This window comes from Castor canadensis, chromosome 13, assembly GCF_047511655.1.
Source record: "Castor canadensis chromosome 13, mCasCan1.hap1v2, whole genome shotgun sequence".
NCBI lineage: Eukaryota > Metazoa > Chordata > Mammalia > Rodentia > Castoridae > Castor > Castor canadensis.
Window position 1 is genome coordinate 35402234 of NC_133398.1, and position 13196 is coordinate 35415429.

The 13196-nt window shown below is 46.6% G+C and overlaps 1 protein-coding gene and 1 long non-coding RNA gene across 5 annotated transcripts in view; one reads left to right on the forward strand and one right to left on the reverse strand.

Annotated features, from left to right (window-relative positions):
- Window positions 1-4602, reverse strand: part of LOC109682572 (stimulated by retinoic acid gene 6 protein-like) — a 108546-nt gene extending 103944 nt beyond the window's left edge. Inside the window, exon 1 of one of the 2 annotated variants that reach the window (XM_074051406.1) lies at window positions 4301-4602. In XM_074051406.1, coding sequence (XP_073907507.1) covers window positions 4301-4320 — 20 coding nt within the window. In that variant the 5' untranslated portion in view covers window positions 4321-4602. The remainder of the gene's footprint in view (window positions 1-4300) is intronic. The other variant, XM_020157881.2, reaches the window with a different exon arrangement.
- Window positions 1-12773, forward strand: part of LOC141415401 (uncharacterized) — a 142825-nt gene extending 130052 nt beyond the window's left edge. For 2 of the 3 annotated variants that reach the window (XR_012440375.1, XR_012440377.1), the window contains one exon: window positions 8945-12773. This is a non-coding gene — a long non-coding RNA (uncharacterized lncRNA). The other variant, XR_012440376.1, reaches the window with a different exon arrangement.
- Window positions 12774-13196: the final 423 nt, after the last annotated feature.

A 13196-nucleotide genomic window follows, 5' to 3' on the forward strand; every position in this document is an offset into this window, starting at 1 on the left:
GGAGCAAATGCTTCTCTTCTCCCCTCCCTTCCCTGCTTGTGCACATCTCTGACCTAAGTTTCTCCTTTTGCAGAGCTGCTGGGGGCCTCTGCTGGCCCTGCCTCTGCCTCTGCATGTGCCAGAGTCCTCTAATCCTCTGTCCCCAGAGAGCCTGGAGAGCCATTCTGCAGGCTGAGCTGTAGTGACTGCTGTCCTTCCTCCCAGGGTCTGCATTCTCACCCCTCCCAGCTTCCACCCAGGATGTGTCATGGTCAGCAGGACTATGGTGTCAAGGGCTCCCCTGGCCATGGCCCCCCAACCATGTAGTAGATTACAGTCCCTTCCCTGGTTAACCAGTAGCCAAAGAGGCTGCCATGCCTGGTCCTATGTCCAGTCCCACGCTTCCGTGCTGTGGAAGGGTGACCCAGAACAGCACACCTTTGCCCAGATCCGCCCAACTGTCCTCCTGAGCCACCGGCCTCCTCTGATGAAGAAACCAAGCCAGGAAAATGTGGGTGAATCCTGCCCAGTTCTGCTGCTAAGTGTTGTGACTCCTTAGATTCAGGACCCACAATTCTCAGTTTCACTGGCTAATTGAGAGGAATGGATGGCTGAGAGCACAGTCACTGTCACTGGAGGAAGAGCTCCCTGAGGACAGGGACCTGCTCATTCCTCTCTAGGTGCCCAGCTCCTGGCTCAGCCTTGGCAACAGCTGGGAGCCACTGCTGTTTCCTGCACGGATGTATGGAGAGCTAGTAACCTTCCAGGGCCCACCATGTTGAGGGTTGAAAGTTTATTAGCAAATGTCCTCCTCCCAACAGCCCTGTGAGAGAGGTGGTGTTCACCACCCTGCTCCTCTGGTGAGGAAACAGAGGTGCCAGAAGATAAGAACCTTTTCTGAGCTTCCATACTTTGCAAGTGAGGGAGCCAGGCTTCCAACTCTGACAAACTGGATGAATGCATTAGTTAGTACTTTTCATTGAAATTCTACGATTCTTCAATTTCTAGCTCCTACAGCCAGGGTAGTCTGAGCTCCAGAACAAAGATGAGAGAATGGCAAGGTTTGAGAGTGAACTTAGTGCCAGGTCATCTGGGTATGGCTAGAAGAATTCTATGCTGGGGGCATAGCTTAAGTAATAGAGTCCTTGTGTAGCAGGCCCTGGGTTCAATCCTCAACATCACACACACACACACACACACACACACACAAGGAATTCCATGGGGGGAAGCAAACTTTTTTTCAAAAATGAAATCCGTGATGAAATGATAGCAGACTGGGGACGGAAAAGGAAGGGGCAGGAAAAGGGAAGAGATTGGTCACATGTACATATGGGAAGCTGGGTGATGGATATGCAGGGTTCATTCCTCTACTCTCTCTTCTTTGGTGTGGATTTTCACCTCTCCATAATGAAAAGCTTAAGTTTTAAAATACAGTGGAGCCCACAAATACCACAAATCCAGCAGGTTATCACCTTGCCAACTGTCTTTCTTGTTTTCTTCCCAGTTCCTTCCTCCCCTCAATTCTGCTTCCCATGGCCTCCCAGAAAGGTGCACATGATTCTGTCTCTATTATTTGTCTGTTGGGTTGTCTCTGTGTCTCATTTTCTCTGACTCTCTGAGAATCAGGGAAAACATTATAAAGATGCACTCATACATACAAACATCTTTTATTCGATTCTCTCCCAGAGTTGGTCGCTCTCTCGCTCTCTCACCCCTGCCCCGCCCAATGTGTGAAGATCTCCATTCTTTTGTTCTTGCTTCAACCTCCTTACTTGTTCTGAGCTTTCTATACAGATGGACACGACCAACTCCTAGTCGGTGCCCTCCTGTAGAAGACATGCATGGGTTGCTTTCATGCCTGTCTGAAAAGCTCAAAGAATGCTACCATGGGGGGGGAAATGGTGATTTAAGAAATCAAAAGTTCATTTTCTACTCCCTACTATTCTTAGCTGTCCATTTCCCATTTCTTTTCATGGAATAAAAGCAACAATAACAGCCAGCGCTTATTGGATGTTTGCCACGTGCCACACATTGGGCTGAGGTCCTTATACTTTTTGTCTCACTGAGCCCTTTCACAACCTATGCAGACTGTGTTCCCACTTCACAGGTGAGGAAACTGAGGCTTTGGAGAAGGTAAATAAAAGCCCAAAAATCACTCAGCTACCGAGTAGTAGAGCTGGAATTTGAACCTCTCTTATATTTTCTAAGCAAGAAACATATTCGGGTACTAAAGGCAAATTAAGACATTGAAAAGATTTCATGTCTGGGGTCCTTGTAGGAGACAGTCACCCCCTACTGATGCACACATCTGAGTAACATGTGAGAAAGGCCCTGACCAACTGGATCACATCCAGGGAGATGGCTGTGGAGGGAAGGAGTCCTGGCAGGGATGGATGGAGGCTCTTAGGGACAGGTACTGACTTTGCAAGAAGGTACAGCTGGCACAAGGGTGGGCCAGATTCTTGGGGTTCATAACCCAGAGCCAACTGCCTGCTTCCTGGGTATCTCTTTTTGTGTGTCTAGGGCACCCTATTCTTATCTGTCTTATCCAAACACCAGCACCAACCTGCTCCTCCTCTGGAGTCCTCACCTCAGGAATGGTAGTATCACACACCATGAACTGATGTCCAGGTCAGAGACCCAGTCACCTTGCCTTCCTTCTTCTCCAGTCCCTGCCAAATCCAGTCACATCTGCTCACATCATGGCCACTTCCTTAGTCAAGGCCATGGAACTATCTTCACTGGAACTATCACAGTAGCCTCCTACCCCAGGTCCTACCTCCAGCCGTCCTCCACCTGGACCAGAGGGACTTTCCTAAAAATCCACATCTGACCACATCAGGCCTCTTTCCCCAAGCTTTACTTCCCTGTTTCCTGGGCATGGAGCCCACTGGAGAGAAGGGAACAGAGAGACAGCTTCTTTCACTATCCAGTCCCAGGTGCCCTACCCACTTCTTCCAGAGGTCCTCTGTGTTCTCTGTTCAGCTGTCCCCCTTCTGGTCTTGTCTTTTCTATCCATTCCTCTCAGACTCCCTTCCTCCTGTCCTGTGCCTGGGACTCACAGTGTCTCCTTTTCTGAGTGACTCTCACCCACTCATCATGCCTGACTGTGTTTTCATCTCTTTCTATTGTCCTCTGTGGGATTCCTCAGTGTTCTGAACAGGTACCGTGACACCAGAAGACAGTGGTCCTATTTTTGGTTGTATTTTGGAATAGCCTTTTTAGTTCTTGGATTGTAAACATTTATAGGTTAGGGTAAGAATTCTCAATTCCTGCCACCTTGATAGGACTTTACAGATCTGCAATCCTTTCCCACTGTTCTCACTTGACCTTCACAGAGCTGTGGGTTTCCTTCACTCCTGTTAGAATAGCTGCTATCAAAAAGACAATAGAAAACAAGTGTTGGTGAAAATGTGGACAAAACAGAACTCTTGTACCCTGTTAGTGAGAATGCAAATTTTACAGTCATTATGAGAAGCAACATAGAGGCTCCTCAAAAACCATACGATCCAAAAATTCCACTACTGAGTATTTACTCAAAGGAAATGAAATTAATATGTCAAAACGATTTCTCTAATAGTATTCACAAGAGCCAAGATATGGAATCACCTAAATGTCCAACAATGGATGAACAGATAAAGAAAATGTGGTACATCCACACAATTGAATACTACTCAGCCTTTAAAGAGAAGGAAATTCTGGTCTGGGGGCATGGCTGAAGTGGTAAAGTGCTTGCCTAGCAAGCACAAAGTTCTGAGTTCAAGCCACAGTACCCCCTTCCCCCCACCCCCGCCCCGCTCCTTTGAGACAACAGACAGACCTGGAGGACATTAAGTGAAATTAGTCATACACAGAAAGACAAATATTGCATGATGTCATTGATTTGTGGAATTGAAAATAAAAGGCTGAGCTCATGCTCAAACTTCCCAGTTTGATCAATATGCAATGTATACATGTTTCATGACATTGAATTTTACCCCCATGAGTGTGTACAATTATAAGTGTCAATTAAAAAGTAAAGCTGTGGGTTAGGCAGGACAGTGTTGCTACACGTGATTAGTAGATGAAGAAACTGAGACCAGAAACTTCAGAGGCAGGATTTGAATCCAAGACCCTTTAACTCCACATCTGGGTTCTGCTCATTCATTTTAAGGCTCTGAACAGAAGATGAAGGAAATCTAGTTACCCACTGAGGCACCTACCTATGCCAGCCTACCTACAGATTAACCAAACTGTGCCCTTTTCCCAGCCACCATCACAGAAGACAGCTGCCTAAACGCACAGCTGTCCCACACCACTTGTCTCAGCCTCTGACACTCACCTTGCATTTGCACCAAGCATCTTGCTGGGGAAGGGCTGTGGGCAATAAGCTGGAAGGTGAAGCTTCTCTGGATTGTTCTTTGAGCTCTTCGGGGCTCTTGGTTATGATGGCTCTGAAAAGCTGGTGTTCTGTCCAGTTCTTTTTGCAGCACCCAGAAACTCAGAGAACCAGAAAACACTCAGGCAAATATTTACCTAGGAATGAAAACAGGTGGGCAGTCCTCTTCCTCATTTCACAACACTGCTGGCTCTTCTCTTCCCCCCGCCTTCTCATGCTGTAAAAGCAGGAATTTCTCCTCTCAAGCCTCTCCCCACACCCTGCTTGCTGTCCGTTTCAGTCATCTGTGGGCATTGGCCCCGAGCTGAGCAGTTGGAGCTTTGTCTGACAGCTGAGCTCCTTTGGCTAGCTGTAAAAATTATTACAGACAATAAACTAAGACTCGGCCTCTGGGCAATAAAATAGGACTGCTGGCTTAAAGTTTCTCCGGGGAAACAAAGCAGCCCACTTGCTGGGAGAAGGTGCTGGAGACAAGTTCAAAACTGACCCCCAGCCATATGATAGATTCAGCTAGCTGTCTATCAGGCAGTCCTACTCCCCATGCAGAAAGAAAGGCTATTTCTGGGTAGGGTCTTCCTGGCCAGGGCTGCACTCCAGCTACCTTGTCATCTAGGAGCAAACATAAGATAAGGGCTCACTCATGGAATGTAAACAGAAGGCGCTGTGTGCCACTTCTGCACAAGTGGGTTAAGAATTCCCCACCTGTGGTTGGACTTTAGGGCTCTATAGGAAGTAGGGTCACATGATTTAAAGGGCCTGGGTTCTTGAACTGACCTGCAGAGAAAATTGTCCCCTGCAGACTGCCCTCTCATAGACTAGTCCATGAGTAAGAAAAAGTTCTCTTGTAATAAACCAGTAAGGTGTGGGGTCTATTTGTTACAGCAGCTTGTGCCACCCTCTAACCCAGCATAATGTGGAAGTCTTATTGGCACCATGTGCTCCAAGTCTTTTATTTTAAGGAGAGGCCTCACTTTGACTGAATTACCTCTTTAATGGTCCTGTATCCAATGATCACATTTTAAGGTACCCAGGAGTCTGAGCATCAGTATATGTGCTAGTTAGTTTTGTGTTGCTATGACAAATACGTGACATAAACAAGGAAACTAAAGATTTATTTTGGCTCATGGTTTCGGTGGCTTGAGTCCATCCAACAAGGCGGGAGGACATGGGGAGCAGAGAAGTTCACATAATGGCTGCCAGAAAGTAGAAAGCGGATACAGGAAAGGACCAGGGCAACACAGAGCCTCCAAGGACACACCTCCATTGACCTAGTGCCTCTAATGCAGCCCATCCCCCACCTTTCAATAACCCCATCATATTATGAATCTATAAAAGGATTAATCCATTGATTGATTAGGTTAGTGCCTTTGTGATCTAATTGTCTGTAGAAGAAATACCCTCCCAAGACACAGCCAGAAGTGTGCTTTACTAATCTCTCTACACATTTCTTATTCCAACCAAGTCGACAATCAAAATTAACCATCACAACATATGAATTTAGAGAGGATACAATTCAGACCATACACCCCTGGTCTAATCAGCTATGGCAGAGCTGGAGAGGGTCATAGAGGTGGTGAGCAGGCACCATAACTGAGAGATCCTGGCCAGTGGTGTTACCCACCCCAATCCCTTTGCCCCTGTATGGAACACCTCTGCCCACTTCTGCTCAGCAGCAGCGCTTTGGTTCATTGGGTCCTATCTCAAGCATGGAATCTGCTAGGAAGTGTCTCTGACCACCATGATGTAATCCTCTTGGCTTAGTCTACTACGGTCATGCATGTCAGCCTTCCGTATTTGTTCATTTAATACACATTGACAGAGAAATAGTTGGTGCAGTGACTCAGAGTGCAGACTTGACAGCTGCCAACTCTACCATTTGCTAACTGTGTAACTATGGGCAAGCTACATGGTCAACTCCCTGAGCCCCCATTTTCACTGAGAGGAGTTACCCATACTTTGTGGACATATGAGGCTGAAATGAGCTAAAATACACCAAATGCTTAGGAGGGTGCCTGGGACACACAGTAAGCATGAGCTATCATTAGTGCCTACTTTGTGCCAGGCACAGACCAGATGCTAAGCATACTGTCACATCACTGATGGTAGTGTCCAAGTCCTAGCTCTCCTGACAGATCAGAGTGGCTCAGAAGCGATGGCCAGAAGTCAGTCAGCACAATGTCTGGGATACAGGGTATGCTTCATAAATGTTTGTTTTTAAAATGAAGGTGGTGAAAGAAAGATGAAAAGGAGAAATGTAAAGATCAAAGGCAACATAGCTCTTCCTGGATGCCCCTGAGGAAGCCTGAGAATGCAATTCCTCTGACCTAGGCCCCTGTCATGCTGGAACGGGCAGTTCTTGGTGCATTTTTGTTCCATGTTTCAGAGGAAAGAACTGCAAAGCCTTCTTCTAGGATGTGGTGATGCTATCTCTTATGAAAGCGTCCATCTTCCAGGTGCCTCTTGCCTCCCTGGCTAGGCTTCAAATGGATATTTTCCATTCTTGGATGATTGTGGTTGTTCTCCTCATAATTCTGAAATTCCTTTCCTTACACGCTCAAGAAAGAGTCATTATTAAACTGTCACTGGCCTGGAGACATTGGGAAGGCAGCCACCTTGAAATGCAGAAAAACTGAGACATTTGTTCTCAGGTACTTAAGTTCAGAGAAATTTTGTCCATAGTAATTAAGAACCCATTTCAGAGAGGACTGTTGAACCTGGTGGCCACTCTACATGGTAGATCTCTTTCCCCCTGTCTTGGGCCTTTTCCCTTTCTCTGGACCATTCTATGCTGAATCCAGACATAGAAGTTGACATGCTATCTCTGCAATATCTCAACATTTGATTTCTCTCCAAAATGCTAACCTATGAAGTCTTTTAAAATGCAACTTCTTCTATCCAACATATATTAATTCCTTTTTCCAGCTTTGGGGCTTTTGAAGCCCCTTCCTGAGTATATTCAGATTATTGATAAAAACATTGAACAGAGCCCTATGCACTCTCCTAGAGGCTTCTTGCTAGGAGCTGCAAAAGGGTGCTGGATACTGTCAGAGAGTGAAGAAAGAGATGGCAGATTCTACCAGAACCCAGTTAAGTAAGAGCTAGTGTCTTTGGTCCCTGTATTTTTTTAAACAGGGTTCAGAGACTGGGTCATACCACAGAAGGAAACTGAATGGTGCATCACTGAAGCAGCACTTATCTCCTGAGTGTTGAGAGCTTATCACAGGGAGCCCTTATTTATTCTGCAGAGGTATGGGTTAATTATTAAATTCAGAAACAAAAGCCTCAGGTATCTGGAAGATCCAGTTAGTCTCTTCAATAGGTTATATCAATGGCTTTCTGGGCCTTGACTAGGAACTAGTTCTCTCTTTTTGAAAAAGAAAAACTAATTTGTATTCTACTCCCAGTTCTTTATTCACAAATAGGCCTGGCTCCCCAGCTGGTAGAATAAAGCTAAACCCTTTAGCTGGGCATTCAGTGACCTTTGTGATCTGGCCCCAATTTATCTCTCCAGACTATTCTAGATAAGATTCAACTGTGAAAAAAAGCCCATAGGGAACAACCTCTGAGGCCCCACTCTCTCTCCTCTTCTTGAGGCAGGCTAGAAGTAGGAAAAGTTTGGGGCTTATGTAGGTTGCCTGGGGATGGATCAGACAACCTGGGGATGGGTCACCTGGCTGGGAACTGCCCATGCCCCTCCCCATTCATTCATTATTGGGTGGGAACCTCCTGGGCCTGCCCTCCCGTGAGGTAGTGTAGGTTTTAAAAGGCACCTAAAAAAGAAAAACATTCTCTCTCTCTCTCTGCCTGTGGACTCCACCTGGGCCCACCATGCATGCTGCTTCTTCCTCCCTTTCCTCACCTGGCAGAACAGGTGACTCCCCTTTTCTCAATAAAGCTATCCTACCTCACCCCATCCATGTGCTCTGCTTGGATTTTTCCATTTGGAACACAAAAACCAGGGTCTTCTGATCACAGACTGCACCAGCACGGTTAACATCCTCACTCATTCATTTGTATCACAAATACTTACCAAGTACCTGTGTACCAAGAACTTCACTAGTCCCTGAGGATAACTACTTGGGGACACACCTTTTCCTTCTTTCCAGGTGGTTCAGGAGACTGGCTTATGCACAGTGTCCACCATGTTGCAATTTCACCCAGATGGAATGCAGAGAACAAGGGAAGAGATGACTGCACAGAAAGTAGGCTGGACAGATTACTGGGATGGGGCCACACGGGGACAGATACAGGCAAAGGATCAGGTCCTGAGGCCACTTCTAGAGCACCAGGCGTGGAATCCATTTAAACTGAAGGCCAACCACGTACAGGAAAAAAGAGCCCTGGACTGGGACACCCAGGAACCTGGGTCATCACCCCCAGCTCTGCTTTAGAGTTGTGTGGCTGCTATGGTTTGAATCTGGTTTGTCTTCTCCCAAACTCTTGGTGAACTCTGACTGCCTTTGTGGGGCCTTCAAGTTTTTGCCCTGGCAGGACTGGATCAGTTACTGGTTGTTATCAAGCAAGTCCCCTTTCTGTTTTGCCTTTCACACATGCTCTCTTCTCCTTCCACTCTACAATGAGTTGCAGGATGAAGCTCTCACCAGAAGCAGAGAAGACACTCTCCTACAATGAGTTGCAGGATGAAGCTCTCACCAGAAGCAGAGAAGACCATGCTCTTTGGTTTCCCAGCCTCCACTGAGCCAAAATAAACCTGTTTTCTTTATGAATTATCCTATCTCAGGAATTCTGTTATAGCAACAGAAGACTGAAACAGTGACCTTGAGCAAGTCTCTTCCTATGCTGGGCTGCAATTGTCCCCTCTGTCAAGACAGGCTGTCAGTGGTGGCCTCTGATGCACCTTTCCCCTGCCTGAGCCAGCCCAGCGGTCATCTCTGAAGCCTTCCCTGATTCCTCAGCTACCCCACCGCTATGCATTTAATTCTGTCCTGACCAAGCGCTCCTTACCCCAGCACATCGGTCATGACCATTAGGATGGACGAAGGAGTTATTCCAGCATTGTCCACAAGGTGGCGACTTCCCACAGGTGACCGCAGCACAAAGTTTGAGGGAGCCCTGGGAAGAGGTGAGGAGCAGGAGAGGACAGCATGAAAGCACTTTCCTCAAAGACCTGTCCTCTGGACTCTGGGAAGGCATAAACCTTCCCTTCCGCCTGTCAGGTGTCTGTCTGTCAGACAGCGATACAGGTCCAAGCCTGGCATGCACATTTCCAGGCTTCTCGGGGGCGGGGGTCCGTCCTCGCTGACCTCACAGGCTCTATCCCCAAAGCGCCCCTTTCCCAGGCACTGCAGCTGTGCAGAGCTCTGTGCTGTACCTAGCAGTGGGGCTCTGTCTGTGGTCTTCTAGCCCTCCCACACTGTTCCAGGAAGATTGACAAATACACTTGTACAGAGTCCTTCTGTAGGAGGATTTAGCTTTCCTTTCAAACAAGGGGCTCTGAGTCTAGGTTAGGTTTGAAAAACAGTACAAAAACCTGGCTCTCCGCCGTGCTGATTCATATTGATTTTAGCACACAGACATGGAGTTTTTCCTGTTACACAGAGCATGTGACACTTCAGTAGGATGCTTGTCTGTGTTGTTTCTAAGGATTCTGTGACAACTAGCCAATGCTATAGATTTCCATGGGTCAAGCACCCTGTAACACCCCCTACATCCTACTGCCTGTTACAGGAAATGCGCCCTGCTGTATCTTTGGCAGTTAAATGCCAAAGATATCACTTGGCCTCTGCTATTTTGGGAGTCCATCATCCCTGGAGGCATCAGAGAGCCTCTGGTCGCCCTTGGGGAGTATAGTGGTGGGTGGGTAGGTGTACAGACAGTCCACAATAAATCTATTTCCACATCCCTTAAGCTTTTTTCTTCCTTCCTCTACCACACACCAAGAAAGTTCTGGCATCTCGACTCCCTAGGTGGAGGTCACCACTAAGTCCTGGTTTCACTCCATCAGGTACATAAACTGTACAGCATCCTCCCTCTGCACAAAACCATGCACGGAGTCGAGTCTCTGGTCAGGGAATCTATATCAATAAATTCAACAACACACAGTTGCGTTTCGTTCCCTTCCATCCAGAGTCTGTTTCTCAGAATCTATTCATGTACACGTCCCTTAGGCTTCTACAGGGTAAAGTAGTGAAATCTTGCCATTCTGGTGTAGAAGCTCTGTCTTCCCAGGACAGACTTTGGACTTGCTCTGATGCCCACTGAGAATCTAGCTGGAACAGGAACTTAGAAACTGCTTTTGCTAAAAGCACTGACTCCTTGCTTGGGTCTGCAACTGCCCAAAGGGTAACTCTAAACAGGATAAAAGCTTGACATCCCTGCCTCCATTTTGTACCTATCTTTGTTCTGAGCTGTTCTCTCTGCAGTCACTTTGCAGTCACCCTTGGAATCCGGGAAGGACAGAACTGATCAATAGCATCTTTCTAAAGAGGTGGAGGAAACTGCTCCCAAGAGCCTCCACAGGACGGACCATCTGCCAGGCAACAATGGCTTGCTTATCCAGACCAGGTTGCTCCCCTCAAATGATGATGGCAATAACAACTTCTCCGTGACCTCTCAATAATAATCAACCAGGTCACACTTTGCCTGGGGCTGTTTAATAATTATACATTACTTTCTCCCCGCCCCAGTGCTTCCTCTATTTGAAACTAAAGCTCTGTACCCGAAAATGGGTTGAAGTGCTTACTTTGCTCCTTCCTACGGCATGACTATGTTGTGTTAATAAGCCTCCTTTCTCTGCCCCTCACCACTACTCATCTCTTTATTTTCTGTATTGGGGCAAGTGGCCAGAACTGACATTTGAAACCCCTGGAGCTTGGACGTGTGGCCTATAACTCCAGTAAAATAGTGACCACAAGAGGCAGATCTCAAGGTGAAAAGGTAACCTTTGCAAGGCACCTGACCTAGGTGACCTTAGTGCAGTCCTTAAGCAAAGGAAATTGAGTCATCTAGACATGCCAAGTTAGCTGCTTTCATGGCATCCTAACCTTCACACAGAGATTGGCAAGGCTGTGAATTCAACTGATGTTGTATCTATGCCACCCACACAATTAAACTATATTTGTCATTTTCAGATATACCAGCCCTGCAGCTGCAAGAAACACATTTCTTGTGCTTTTAATAAATACTTAATATTATTACAGGGGCTTATTTCTAGTTGAGCTCTCTGGTTGTTTGATTGTGACCCATCTTTGAGGGTTATTTCCTGGGGCCTCCCCTGGTACTAGCTGCTATGTCTTCAGGGTCTTGCCAGGTGACAGACAGAATTTAACATAAGAAATTATGGACTAGGTAAGTCAGGAACAGCAAGTGCAGGAAGCAGTTGCCACCCTTAGGGCTGGGAGAACAAAGAAAGGTTGGAATTATTAAAACTTAGAAGCATATAGGAGGGGGTCCTTGGAGCTGAAACCCACAGCTCTGCAGGGGTCTGCTGCCCAGCTGACAGGAATGTCACTCAGCTTGAAGAAGGGGCCCTATGGGGTTGGGGCATTAACTGATCTTCCCCTGTTCTGTCTGTGTCCAGGCTATGAGCAGAGGGGTAGAAAGTCACCCATCCTTACTGCTTACTCCCTTTCAGATGCATGGGATCTTACCACCTCCCAGACAAAAGGGGTGCCTTAGCCCCCTTCCCCGTGAGAAGAACTCATCCCCACAATTTCCCATGATGCTATGGGGCCTCCAGGTGTGGTCTACAGTGTTAGTTAGGCCCCAGGAAACAGGAAGGGAAAAGAACGAGTGTATCTGCTGGGCCATGGGCTTGCGGATGATTTAAAACGGAAATAGACACTGCTTATCATCTTCAAAGCTTTGAAATGTTTTCCCCACCCAGACACTCAGACTTTGATGGCTTGGGCTCGGGTTGGGAAATGAGTCTCTTGCTTTAATTCTCAGTCATTATGCATACATAATGTTCACCCTATTTAAAAGAATGTAGATTGTATGTAAATGTGCCTCTGTGAGACTGTCCCAACCTGCATTAAGCACACATTAATTTTATAATAATGGCATCATTCAGTTATTGCTCCTTCCATGTTTGCAAGTCACTCCTTTGTACATTTGCCATATTTTGTCCAGTCCTGGTCTCTGGGTCCAACTTTGGACTATGGGAGTAGTGGTTGAGCTCGAGGGACTTAAAGATCTTCTCACCAAATACCTAATGCTTTGTTCCACTCCTGCTCCTTGCCAAGACTCATCTTTGAACTTCACAGAAAGGGGGCTACTACCTCTGGAGCAGCTGAATCTCACTGGACAACCATGAACTATTAGAAAGTCTGAATTTACCAGGAAGGAGGTCCCTGGAAAGCAGCAGGGAATTTGTTTAACTTGTGCCTTTAACATTGTGTTTCCTTCACATTATTAAACAATCTTAACATATTTACAAATGTGCCATTACAGTAGATGTGAGCCTTATAATTGCCATCTTGCTAAGTAATATATTAAAAACATCTTTCTGTTTCAATTAGCCTACTTCTCTTTCCTCATTTTCAATGCCTGTATAATCCTCCATTGTTGGACAGACCATAATTTGCTTAAACAGTGCTTGTCAGTGACCATTTAGGTTGGTTCCACCTTTTTGCTGTAGTTACTAGCTCCAGAAAGAAATCCTCACATGGAGTGATCATTTTCTCAAGAGAGAGTCACAGATGACACAGAGACTCAAGGTTAAGACAGCAGCCTCCAGGCAGAAAGCAATCATTAACAAGCACAGGCAGCAATGCTGAATGCTTTACCAACTGAAAGCGTACCAGATGCCTTACCCGCATTGTGGTGTCTGCTCCTCACCACTTCTCCCTCCACCCTCCCCACCCACTGCATGGCACCT